General features: G+C 44.1%; 1 protein-coding gene across 1 annotated transcript in view; it reads right to left on the reverse strand.

Moving 5' to 3' along the window:
• Positions 1-8,919: 8,919 nt before the first annotated feature.
• ankdd1b (ankyrin repeat and death domain containing 1B) overlaps positions 8,920-14,234 on the reverse strand; it is a gene marked incomplete at both ends in the record, with an annotated part of 19,808 nt that continues 14,493 nt past the window's right edge. Inside the window, 2 exons of the mRNA XM_083783433.1 lie at positions 8,920-9,020; positions 13,969-14,100. Of these exons, the coding sequence (XP_083639559.1) occupies positions 8,920-9,020; positions 13,969-14,100 (233 nt within the window). The remainder of the gene's footprint in view (positions 9,021-13,968; positions 14,101-14,234) is intronic.

Below are 14,234 nucleotides of genomic sequence, written 5' to 3' on the forward strand. Positions count from 1 at the left end.
CTGGTTATTTTGAATATGTGTCTAATGGAATGATCCTAGAGCTGGAGCAGGGAGACACAGTTTACATGCGTATACCTGGTGGGTACAGGCTCAATGATAACTCTGGCAACCACAATGTGTTCAGTGGTTTTCTGCTCTATGCTATGTAACTGTTACATTACATTAAGACTGTTACTGTACCATTACATTAACACTGTTACTGTACCATTAACACTGTTACTGTACCATTAACACTGTTACTGTACCATTAACACTGTTACTGTACCATTACATTAACACCGTTACTGTACCATTAACACTGTTACTGTACCATTACATTAACACCGTTACTGTACCAGTACATTATGTAACACTGTTTGTGGTAACGTTACATTAAATAGACGAGTGTTTGTTGACCCCGTAATGTATTTATACATTATGTCAATAATAAACACTTATTAAAAAAGTACAGTTGTTTATAGTGTTTTACTGATTGTTTTAACCCTAAAAATACATCTAGGAGACAGTGATGAAGTGTTTTAACCCTAAACATACATCTAGGAGACAGTGATGAAGTGTTTTTGTTTGCATGAATCAGAGCTATTGAACACCCTTTACGTCTGTGTGTTGGTTAAAACTCCATTTGACCCTCAAACTGTGCTAAAGCAGCTAACTCCACCAACTCTCCCCCTCTCAAACTGTCTGGCATAAAGCAGCTAACTCCACCACCTCTCCCCTCTCAAACTGTCTGGCATAAAACAGCTAACTCCACCAACTCTCCCCCTCTCAAACTGTCTGCCATAAAGCAGCTAACTCCACCACCTCTCCCCCTCTCAAACTATCTGCCATAAAGCAGTTAACTCCACCACCTCTCCCCCTCTCAAACTGTCTGCTATAAAAGCAGATAACTCCACTACCTCTCCCCCTCTCAAACTGTCTGCTATAAAGCAGCTAACTCCACCAACTCTCAAACTGTCTGCCATAAAGCAGCTAACTCCACCACCTCTCCCCCTCTCAAACTGTCTGCCATAAGCAGCTAACTCCACCACCTCTCCCCCTCTCAAACTGTCTGCTATAAAAGCAGCTAACTCCACCACCTCCCCCCCTCTCAAACTGTCTGCTATAAAAGCAGCTAACTCCACCACCTCTCCCCCTCTCAAACTGTCTGCCATAAAGCAGCTAACACCAACTATCCCCCTCTCAAACTGTCTGCCATAAAGCAGCTAACTCCACCACCTCTCCCCCTCTCAAACTGCCTGGCATAAAGCAGCTAACTCCACCACCTCTCCCCCTCTCAAACTGTCTGCTATAAAGCAGCTAACTCCACCAACTCTCCCCCTCTCAAACTGTCTGGCATAGCCCAGGCCGTAGCGTAACGGTCTGGGCACCGGACTGGTAATCCAGTCGCAGTGTGCCGCGGGTTCGACTCCCGGACCCGACACGGCCTTTACTGCATGTCATCCCCCCATCTCTCTCCCGTTTCCTGTCAGCCTACTGTCTGTCCCTTCAAAAATCAATAAAAAGGCGTAAGCCGCAAAAAAATATCTTAAAAAAAAAAAAAAAAACTGTCTGGCATAAAGCAGCTAACTCCACCAACTCTCCCCCTCTCAAACTGTCTGCCATAAAGCAGCTAACTCCACCACCTATCCCCTCTCAAACTGTCTGCCATAAAGCAGTTAACTCCACCACCTCTCCCCCTCTCAAACTGTCTGCCATAAAGCAGCTAACTCCACCACCTCTCCCCCTCTCAAACTGTCTGCCATAAAGCAGCTAACTCCACCAACTCTCCCCCTCTCAAACTGTCTGCCATAAAGAAGCTAACTCCACCAACTCTCCCCCTCTCAAACTGTCTGCCATAAAGCAGTTAACTCCACCACCTCTCCCCCTCTCAAACTGTCTGCCATAAAGCAGCTAACTCCACCAACTCTCCCCCTCTCAAACTGTCTGCCATAAAGAAGCTAACTCCACCAACTCTCCCCCTCTCAAACTGTCTGCCATAAAGCAGTTAACTCCACCACCTCTCCCCCTCTCAAACTGTCTGCTATAAAAGCAGCTAACTCCACCACCTCTCCCCCTCTCAAACCGTCTGCTATAAAGCAGCCAACTCCACCAACTCTCAAACCGTCTGCTATAAAGCAGCCAACTCCACCAACTCTCCCCCTCTCAAACAGTCTGCCATAAAGCAGCAATTGTCATGGTTGTATTTCAGTTGTCTTAAAACGAATCCTTTAAGTATTTGTGTTGATTTGTTGGTTAAAAACAAACAGAAAGTTGTAATTATAATTAATACACTATTATTTACCATATGGTGTGGAGTCTGTCACTGTGCTTAGTGTGCTATATAAATAAAATGTACTTACTTACAAGTGGCTTACTTGTGTTCAACATAAACCTGCAAAACACAAGAAAAACTATTTGATTTATGTTTAAGTGTCAAACCAAAACAGCTGCACTGCACTCACACCTGAGCCATTTGTACCTAATGCTCACGTCACATCCGGTCTAAAGCCCGCCCCCTACTGCGTGTATTTATTTTTGTTTAAATGAATTACAAAAATTGTATTAATTTTTTTTATCCAACCACTGTTCTAAAACCTAATCAAAAATGCTTTCCTGGTTTAAAGTTGCTGTTTTTGTGCGTTAACTGCATGGACCCCAGCAAAAATACTTTATAATAGAGGTTTACTTAAAAACAATGAATTTATAGGACATTAATACTACTACTACATATATTTAAAGCACGTAAACAGAGTAACTAGAATTGAACATGGATACATACTGAATATCTACTGAGCACTATAGCTTCGGCGCAGCGTTTAAAGTTTAAAACACTTATACGAGCGGAACTCGACTTCGTCTCGTTCCCCTACCGCATCACTGTCGTGGCAATAATCACGTTAAACAACACCCTCTTGTGTAATATTGCTTAATTCACACACTGATGCCAGAGAGTCCACCACTCTTATTTCAACTTATCATGCTCCGAGAACGGTAAAAAGTTATTCCTTTTTTCAAATCTAGATATGGCAGGAAATATTACACAAGTTTGACAAGTTTTGTTACATTGCATATCTACGAAAGTATAATGGAATAGGCTAATTTACTACTGAGATAAAAGCTATGTCCCAGACCAGGTGAACACGTTTAAATAGTACTGCAGTCTGACTTTAACACAAATGAAAGTATGTTTAAAGAGTTTGATCAAATTGGTGATGGCCCTCAGGAGAGCACATTGCATTTTTTATGCATAAATAGATTATTTGCCATTACATTGTTATATAATATGAATTTATACATTTAAGAAATACACAAAGCAACTAAACTAACCTATAAGACCAGTGGTAATATTGTAACGACCCTGATATGTTGAAGTTGTGTTTTGTGAGTCAGCTTGGAGCTTCGCTGGAGTTACAATTATCTTTTTAACTCCATAACGGAGACAAAGTTAATGTACTGTATGTTGTTGTGATCGTGAACAGATTTAATAGTAGCATCATATCAGTGATGGAATAAGTACTGACATGTTTTACTTAAGTGTCAATGCTGTAATGTAAAACAAGTAGGCCTAAAAGTCTGTTATTCAACATTTACTTGAGTAAAAGTACAAAAGTATTGGCATCAAAATATACTTTAGTGTCCTTTTGCATTGATTGAAGTATTTATTAACAGTATGCCGAATTGGTACATTTCAAGCACAACTCAATACAAAAACTGTTAACTGTGGACGACACATAAAGCATTACACTTGTTTACAATAGGGTTCATCATTTTCAATTCATCAGAACATTTAGAGACGTACAAATATACACTTCTAGCCTAGTATATAACAAAAAACAGGAAAACATAAAAGGAGGTAAAAAGGGAGAAAACATATACAGTGAGGGGGAAGGGGGTGGGGAGGGACACCTACTGTACTTCAATGGACAGGTGTGTCGCAGGAGACAGATCATAAGAATGGCAAAAAGAGGAAGCTGTGTTAGAGGGTCGGAGGCTGAAATCCTGTAAGTTTGACAAAAATAGCAGATCTACATGCTCACAAGCTTGAGAGCTTGTAGGTCAGCTATTTTCGGGGCGCACTCTTTAGCTAGTGGAGATGCAGGTGTAACAGTCTTGTTTTCGTCGACTAAAACTAAGACAAAAAATGTTCGTCGACTAACTTTTTTCACTGACAAAAACGAATGGAAACTAAGCTACGATGACTTAAGACTAAATATACTGACAATTTCGTAGACAAATAAAAACTAGACTAAAATGTTAGGAAGGGACTAGTGGACAAGAGATCCAGTTAGAAGTCATTTTACACTTGGTTGCATGCTGAAAATAGCTGATCTACAAGCTCGCAACGCGTTGTAGATCGGCTATTTTCAGCAAGTGTAAAAACACTCATTACGACGGCATCAAGACCCGCCAAAATACATTTTAGTCGACTAAATCAACTGTAGATTTAGTCGACTAAAATCTTATGACATTTAGTCGACTAAAACTAGACTAACACTAAGACATTCCAGGTGACTAAAATGTGACTAAAACTAAATGAAGTTTCAGTCCAAAGACTTACTAAACTAAAATAGAAATTTGCTGCCAAAAACAACACTGCGGTGTAACAACATGGATTTATAAACAAATTAGATCAACGCAAAAAATGCTGCGTTCAAGTTCAGGAGACTTTGGAGGTAGGGAAGGGGGGGGGGGGGGGGGGTGGGAAGCCATTCTCCTGAATGCTGCCTTCCGGCATGGCATGGAAATTTGCATTTCTTTTCACCACAGTAAATGCTGCATTCGTGGTCTGGAGAGGGCAGACTGTTAAAAGGGCAAGGGGTTGAAGCCCCCTGGCAGTGGTTCCCAAATATTTTTAGCAGCACTGGCACTAGGAGGTCCCATCTGTGAGGCCAGGAGGGGGTCTATGAGGTCCCATGTGCGAGGCCAGGAGGGGGTCTATGAGGTCCCATGTGCGAGGCCAGGAGGGGGTCTATGAGGTCCCATGTGTGAGGCCAGGAGGGGGTCTAGGAGGTCCCATGTGCGAGGCCAGGAGGGGGTCTATGAGGTCCCATCTGTGAGGCCAGGAGGGGGTCTATGAGGTCCCATGTGCGAGGCCAGGAGGGGGTCTATGAGGTCCCATGTGTGAGGCCAGGAGGGGGTCTAGGAGGTCCCATGTGCGAGGCCAGGAGGGGGTCTAGGAGGTCCCATGTGCGAGGCCAGGAGGGGGTCTATGAGGTCCCATGTGTGAGGCCAGGAGGGGGTCTAGGAGGTCCCATGTGCGAGGCCAGGAGGGGGTCTAGGAGGTCCCATGTGCGAGGCCAGGAGGGGGTCTATGAGGTCCCATGTGCGAGGCCAGGAGGGGGTCTAGGAGGTCCCATGTGCGAGGCCAGGAGGGGGTCTATGAGGTCCCATGTGCGAGGCCAGGAGGGGGTCTATGAGGTCCCATGTGCGAGGCCAGGAGGGGGTCTAGGAGGTCCCATGTGCGAGGCCAGGAGGGGGTCTAGGAGGTCCCATGTGCGAGGCCAGGAGGGGGTCTAGGAGGTCCCATGTGCGAGGCCAGGAGGGGGTCTAGGAGGTCCCATGTGCGAGGCCAGGAGGGGGTCTTGCAGCTGGCCTGGCTCAGGGTGGCCCGCCTCGTCATCATCTCCAGAGGGTCTCCTCCACAAAGCTCCTCGTCTGAGACTGTAAAGTCTGGCCCGAGGCTATAGGCTGGAGGGGAAGAGAAAAACAAAAACTGGGTTTAACCCATTCTGACCTGAGATCAGATTCATACGAGGTTTCCACTGGACACACTGGTTTAACCCATTCTGACCTGAGATCAGATAAAAAAAAAAAATGTCAGTCGTTCTTCGATTTTTCAAAAATAGCAGACCTACAAGCTCGTAGCGCGCCACTCGGTGGCGCGCTATGAGCTTGTAGATCTGCTATTTTTCAATAGCTAAAGCATAACATGATGCCAACACCAAAATGGGTTCCCGTTCAGAATGGGTTTAACTAAAGGGATAAAAACGAGCGGGCCGGGGAGGGGTGGAGTTTAGCAAGAGGGTCCCAAAACAATTTGGCAAACCTCTAAAGATTTTAATATAAAAATAAACGGCAAATGGTATTTTTTTTTTCTTTTTTAAACTCTTTCATGTTTTAATTCCATTGATCCAAGCCGGAACACAATTATTTGATCAAATAATACAGACAAAGATATTTCCTTTAAAACATTAAACCATTTTGGGCGGGAACCCATTTTGGTGTTTTAAACATGTTATAATTTAGCTATTTAAAAATAGCAGATCTACAAGCTCGTAGCGCACCACCGAGTGGCACTCTACGAGCTTGTGCGTCTGCTATTTTTGAAAAATCGTGAAAATATTTATTTGAGAAAACTGGAGGATTTAGATTTTTTCTTTTTAATTTCGAGGTCAGGCCTAAATGGGTTAACTAAATATTTCCGGACGTGGCTCCTTAACGGCCAAGTACATATCGAATTGGGAGTCCTTGAAAAGGTTAGAGATCCAGTTCTTCACTCACCTGGGGCTCCAGAGGGTACTGGAGGTGCACTGGAGTCCATGGAGTCCTGCCCTGGTCCCGACACTGAGGTCCCAGAAACCCAAGGGGATCAAGGTGACTCTCTCTGCCCACCAGAGGAAAGCTTTAGCCTGGTTGCTATGGAGAGAGAGAGAGAACCAGAAACCCTGTGGAGGAATTCTGGCGGATGACATGGGTCTAGGGAAGACGCTGACCGCCGTCGCTCTCATCCTGGCCCAGAAGAAGAAAACCAAAGAGGAGGATCTCAAAGACGCCGCCGAACAGCCGGACAGCTGGATATCTAAGAAGGCCTCCGGCCTGGTGGTCTCCAAGGGCACCTCATCATCCATCCTGCCTCCCTGATATCTAAGAACGCCTCCGGCCTGGTGGTCTCCAAGGGCACCTCATCATCCATCCTGCCTCCCTGATATCTAAGAACGCCTCCGGCCTGGTGGTCTCCAAGGGCACCTCATCATCCATCCTGCCTCCCTGATATCTAAGAACGCCTCCGGCCTGGTGGTCTCCAAGGGCACCTCATCATCCATCCTGCCTCCCTGATATCTAAGAACGCCTCCGGCCTGGTGGTCTCCAAGGGCACCCTCATCATCCATCCTGCCTCCCTGATATCTAAGAACGCCTCCGGCCTGGTGGTCTCCAAGGGCACCCTCATCATCCATCCTGCCTCCCTGATATCTAAGAACGCCTCCGGCCTGGTGGTCTCCAAGGGCACCTCATCATCCATCCTGCCTCCCTGATATCTAAGAACGCCTCCGGCCTGGTGGTCTCCAAGGGCACCCTCATCATCCATCCTGCCTCCCTGATATCTAAGAACGCCTCCGGCCTGGTGGTCTCCAAGGGCACCCTCATCATCCATCCTGCCTCCCTGATATCTAAGAACGCCTCCGGCCTGGTGGTCTCCAAGGGCACCCTCATCATCCATCCTGCCTCCCTGATTCACCACTTGGAAGAAGGAGTTCTTTCAAGTTCCAGCGTTGTTCTCCTTTTGACGAGTACAAGCTGTGGAAGGCTCAGGTGGACATCGGCTCTAAGAGGAGGAGGAGAGGGACTCAACCTCCTGACCAAGAGTCTCCTGCTCAGACACACCAAAGACCAACCCCTGGTATACCTTCCCGACCGGACGTGACGAGATGGCCGTTTACAATGTAGTCTTCGCTCCGTCAAGGTCTCTACTCTACAAAACGACGTCCAGAGACACGAGGGAAATGATGTGAATACAGCAAATACTTCCATTTCCCACCCCTTCGACAAAGTGGCCCAGGAGTTTGGTCTCTCCCAGTCAAGAGGCTGCAGTGAACGCCGTCATCGTCCCAGCGGGCTTCCAGCACCGGCGGCGTGTCTCCGCTGCGGCGCCTGCGACAGTGCTGCCGTCACCTCTCACTGCTTAACCCATTTTGGTGTTAGCATCATCAAAAATAGCAGATCATAGCGCGCCACCGAGTGGCGCGCTACGAGCTTGTAGGTCCGCTATTTTTGAAAAATCGAAGAACGACTGACATTTTTAGAATCTGATCTCAGGTCAGAATGTATTAATCAGACCAGTGTGTGTCCAGTGGAAACCTCGTATGAATCTGATTTGAGGTCAGAATGGGTTAAGTAGACTCTGGACCAGACGGAGCTGCAGGGCGACGGCATCATCCTCTCTCTAGAGGAGCAGCTGAACGTCCTCGTCCTCGTCCTCCTCCTCGTCCTCCTCCTCCTCCTCCTCCTCCTCCTCCTCCTCCTAAATCAAACCTCACGAGGGGGAAAATGTAATCTGCCTTTTGTGAGACGGCATGAAAGGAGCTCCCCACTAGTGATCAGTTCCTAAACAATATAGCACAATATGTAGATCATCATATGTATTATCACGTTCTTAAAACTATGTTCTCGCTCTTTCTACATCCAACCAGGTGGAAGACATTTCAGATTGAGGCTTTTAACCTTTGCACCTTGGTTTTAATGCATTATTCTATCCTTTGATCAATTCAAACACCATCAAGCTTTTCAATTAGAATACCAAACGCTCAAATACTATCAAGCTTTTCAATTAGAATGCCAAACACTCAGTATTTCGCAACGTGACGCTTGTAGACGGGTTTAGTCTTTGAAAGGCTGCATATATATGAAGCCGGTCAGCAACTCTACATCTGACCTCAAACCCTTAGATCTCCATATATGGATATATATGGATAACAGGTTGCTTCTCGCCCTCAGGGCGTCTTACTGGTTTTACGGTGTATACTTGACTCATCCAGCGCCACAGCGCCACCTGATGGAGGCCTCTCGCCACCATAAATGCTGTGAATGAGCAATACTCTAATTAACTTGAAAGCCATTTTGAATCCGATTAATATTCAGATTTGAGCAGTTGGTGGAACTCACTTGGCAGGTGTTCCTCGTCACTCTGCGATGGGACGGCGGTGCGCGGGCAGGTGTTCCTCGTCACTCTGTGATTGGACGGCGGTGCGCGGGCAGGTGTTCCTCGTCACTCTGCGATTGGACGGCGGTGCACGGGCAGGTGTTCCTCGTCACCACTGGAGGGTCTGCCGGGTGTAGCGAAGAGCTCTGTGGCCACGCCCACTTAAAGGGGGAGGCGTCTTGTAGCTGCAGTACAACCAATCCCTGATTGTCCTAGTGGTTAGGATGGAGGGGGGGCCCAGGCCAGGCCTGGCTGGCTGACCAGAGAGGCCTGGCCTGTGTGGGTCACCAGTTTTTTAAGGGGGGGGGGGGGGAGATGGCTGGGGAAGAAAGAGTACACAAGTAAAGTTAAAAAGCCCCCGCTGGACTCTGGTCGGTGTAGACTTGAGCACTAGGAATGGGAACCCTGAGTTTCTTCCCCCGTCACATGTCCAGGGATGAAATAAAATAACTACTCACCGTTGACTCCACCTTTAGGCTCCACATCATGGTCCCCAGGTCCCCAGGGCCACGGTGGAAATGGGCCTTGTTTCGTGCCAAAGCACTGGATATTGTGGCCTGTCACAGTACAAGAAACAAAGAACAACTTATTTTGTTTGTTTGTTTTTGTTCCCTGTGAGGGTGATTCTAACATGGAGTCGATTCTGCTGTGGTTGAAGTCAGGTCCAATGAAGTTATATGGTGTGGTGTTTAAAGAGGGTGCCCAGTGATATCCCTTGAGCATGTTGTTAATAAGCCCTCAATGCCTGAAACACTGACAATCCACACAATAGAGTTGGTATAGTATGGAATTTAATGTAAAATACTTGATCTACTCTAAATGCACCAAATTGGCTTTCTACAGTGTGTATGAATGTGGATGCACAATGAATTAGATTTAAGATGAATGCATTATGAATTCATGCATATTAATCCCTTCATGCCCAAAATCACATAAAATATATATTTTGAGATTGCATGCGAAATAATAAAGTCAAATCTGCTTTCTACGATCTGCATTAGTGAAACGACGGCATATTTATTTTTCAGGTGGTTGCATATTAACCCTTTCAGGCCATCTATCTTGAGCATCTTGCATTTTCCTGAAAGTGGGCTTTCTGGTGTTCTGTCAGATGTTTTTGTCAATATGTTGAATGGGAAATAAGTTTGAAAGATAGCTAGTGGGTTGCTGACTTTGTATATGTGCACCAGGGACGGCTTTACCCGCCTCTGGTGGAGGCTTAGCCCCCCTAAACCCCTTCTCAAAACAAGCCCAATTGACTAACTATAACACAGATTCATTAGCCCCCCCCCCCCCTCAAAATAGCCAATGGTCAATATTTGGCGGGAACCCCTTTTTGTGTTTTAAACAATAGCAGATCTACAAGCTCATAGCGCACCACCGAGTGGCGCGATATGAGCTTGTAGGTCTGATTTTTTTATTTATTGAGCACCACTAATACAGAAACATGTCAGAAAAAACTGACAGAATTTACAAGATTTCTTTTAATTTCGACGTCAGGCCTAAATGGGTAAGTAGTTCCGGTCATTTTGTGGGGGGCACTGGGGCCACGCAGTAAAAGTAAATTAATTCACAAAACTAACGTAATTTGTACTGTTGACCTATGTCTAAAATATTAGCGCAACTTCCGTTCAACTTTGACCCCTCCATCACATGGAACTATCTTTTGGGGCGTAGTGATATGGACACAAAAAACATAGTTCCGTGTGATAGAGGGGTAAAAAATGAACGAAAGTTGCACTAATATTTTAGAAATAGGTCAACAATACAAATGACGTTAGTTTTGTGGATGAATTTACTTTTAATGCGTGGCCCCCAGTGCCCTCCACAAAATGACCGGAACTACTTCATATATTTCACCAAAACCAGAGCAGAACTCCCACCATGGGACTCAATCAATTAATACTGTTGCAACCACTATATTAAATGGTAAGTATTTCATACAGCTTAACTTTTAAAAATCTGAACTATCCCTTAATGAAATACAACCATGACAATAGTTTGTTAGTTCCGTGTTTACACGGAACTAACAAACAATTATTGTCATGGTTGTATTTCAGTTGTCTTAAAACGAATCCTTTAAATATTTGTGTTGAATTTCTGGTTAAAAACAAACAGAAAGTTGTAATTCTAATTCAAACACTATTATTTACCATATGGTGTGGAGTCTGTCACTGTGCTTAGTGTGCTATATAAATAAAATGTACTTACATACAAGTGGCTTACTTGTGTTCAACATAAACCTGCAAAACACAAGAAAAACTATTTGATTTATGTTTAAGTGTCAAACCAAACCAGCTGCACTGCACTCACACCTGAGCTATTTGTACCTAATGCTCACCAGCCGGTCTAAAGCCCGCAATTACAATAATTGTATGAACTAAAAATAATCAAAAACAATCTAACCACTCTAAAAACCCAATCTAAAATGCTTTCCATGGTTTAAAGTTGCTGTTTGTGTGCGTTAACTGGACCCCTGCAAAAATACTTTATAATTATGCTGTTTACTTAAAAACAATAAATTTATATTACAAAATACTATACATCTATACTTAAAGCACGTAAAGAGTAACTAGAATTGAATTGAATATGGATACTGCATGCTTCGGAGCGGCGTTTAAAGTTTAAAACACTTTATTATTAATTAAACTTTAACTAACAGAACACATGGCTAATATCCGTGGCTTTAGGATTAAACACTTTGTGTCGTTATTGTGTTCATTTATGGAGATTTACGAGCTGTATAGGCCTACTACTACAAACAAAACATCTCCATCCAGGGTTTTACACAGTAGGCCTACACACATGAATGTATAGCGGGTGCTTTAATTAAGGATACAACTAACAAACCCAGTGTGGTTTAAGGTTTAACTTTAAGACAACATAATCTATTTGGAACAGATGTTTGTTTGTTCCTCCAACCTTGGATCAAGACTACCATGTGTTTTATCAAGTAAGCTATGACTTTCACTTCGATAGATATAGACTATTGGTGTATACAAAGTTTACTAGTGTTAAAGATTTGTGTCTAAAACGTGTCATATTGATGTAAAATAAATCAAACATCAGTTTTTACCTCCTGTGGCGTTTCACTCCAGTCCACACTGCTCAGCCTGGAGACGCAGAGTGAATTCAGACTAGCAGCCTAATCTAGAATGATAAGAGAGTGGCGACACTAGCGTTGACTCCGATTGTAACAATGGAATGCGGAAGTGCTCATTCTATCTCAATGGGATAGTTCCAGCCATAGGAGGCAATGTTTGGAACTATAGAGGCACCCGCTTTGCGGCGAGATCAAAGTGTGTCGCTACTCTCCTACTCTACACTCTGAGTGAATTGATCCCACACTTTGTTTTTCAATCAAGACTGATCATCTGCAGTCTGCACTCTGCACCACACACACACGTCACGCACGCACGCACACTCCTGTGAGTAGTAGCCTAGAAATTAGATGGCTAGTGGTGAAACTTTTTATATTGAATTACATTATAATACATAAAATAAAAGCTATAGATACATGATATAAACATATAGCCCATATCCCATATACATAAAAGTCCATCTAATTTAATTTTGCTTGGGTAAAAATAATTAATAATGCTAAAAAAATAAATGGTTTTGGACATTCATCATTCAGCCATGATGTGTCTGTCTTCTTATAGCTATTCTAGGCTTCATCTTCATCTGCTTTGGAAGTATTCAATCCAAAACCATCTTCAGACACATGTAGTGTCTGCTGATGGACACTAGATGGCGTCCAAACAGCAGCTGATGTAGAGTAGAGTAGAGTTTATTTATTTTGGTCATTATAACAAATCAATACAGTGCCTGCGTATTTTTTGCAAAAGAAACATTGACCAAAAAGGTGTAGGCTGAAGCCTAAGCTTATAGTGCCTACCCTTCTAACAAATAAATGGCTTTCATAGGTAAAATAATACAACAAAGCAAACAGAAGGGAGAAAAAAAAACAAAAAAAACAAACAAACATAACATAAAACAAAAACAAAGACAGACAGGACAATACAGTTAACAGGAACAAGACAAAAAAGAACAAAAACAACAAAACAAAACATCATATCAATGTTCTATATGTATCTACTATTTTTGATCTATACAATTACACAGGTTCCATCACTACAGTTCACACAACTTAACATTAAAAAAATAATGAGGAATTTCTGAAAAGGTTTGGGAGAGAAAGTCCTTGCTGGCAAGAGAAATTGGTACACTGGTTAAGATCTGTAACCCAATGATTGTTACCAGGCATTATTGAATACTCATTACTCGCGTCATCTCATGAATATGTAAAAATCACACCTGTGTGAACTGAGTGGTGCAACTCCCCCCCCCCCTCCTACTGTACTCGTTTTGGCACAGGAGGATTAAATAGCTATTCACGAGAATGTCTTGTTTTGGCACAGATTGGGTTAACCCATGCTGGACGGGAACCCCTTTTGGTGTTTTAACTAAGCATTGTGTTATACTTTAGCTATTGAAAAATAGCAGATCTACAAGCTCATAGCGCGGCACAGAGTGCCGCACTATGAACTTGTAGGTCTGCTATTTTAGAAAAATCGTAAAAAATGCGACGTCAGGCCTAAATGGGTAGCGGGGGGCTGTAGCTCAGGAGTTAGAGCAGGTTGTCCAATGATCCCTGGGTTGGCGGTTTGAATCCCGTCCACATGTGGAAGTGTCCTTGGGCAAGACACTGAACCCTACATTGCCTCCAGTGAGTCGGTCGGTGTGAGCTCGCCACCGTCGGTGTGTGAATGTGGGAAGTGAGGACGCTGTCGTCGACTGTTCGCCGCTTCACCTCCTAATGTATGAATGAATGAATGAAGCGCTTTGAGCACGTGGAAAAGCGCTATAAAAATGCAATTCATTTGATGTTTATTATTATTATTAATTATGACATGCAGCAGGTGGTCTTGGCCCCGCCCTCAGCCTCCGTACGGATCTTATCTGTAAGGAGACAGAAAACTCAAAGTAAATACTTTCTATACCTTTTGTTACTTTAAGTAAAAATGCCAATACTTTTACTCAGGTAAGTTTTGATTGGTTTGTGTACCTACCTGCTGCCTTGCGGTTGCCCGAGGCGATCAGGCCCTGGTGCAGCTCCTTAGCGGCAGAACGCCGGCTTAGCTCCACCCCGTGCATCCATATTAGGAACATCCTATTAGCATGATCCCTGTAGCTGTGTTGGCCTGGGAGAGAGAGAGAGACATACGCACACACACACACACACACACACACACACACACACACACACACACACACACACACACACACACACACACACACACACACACACACACACACACACACACACACACACACA

Source organism: Protomyctophum parallelum (assembly GCF_964188405.1).
Source record: "Protomyctophum parallelum genome assembly, chromosome: 15".
NCBI classification, from domain to species: domain Eukaryota; kingdom Metazoa; phylum Chordata; class Actinopteri; order Myctophiformes; family Myctophidae; genus Protomyctophum; species Protomyctophum parallelum.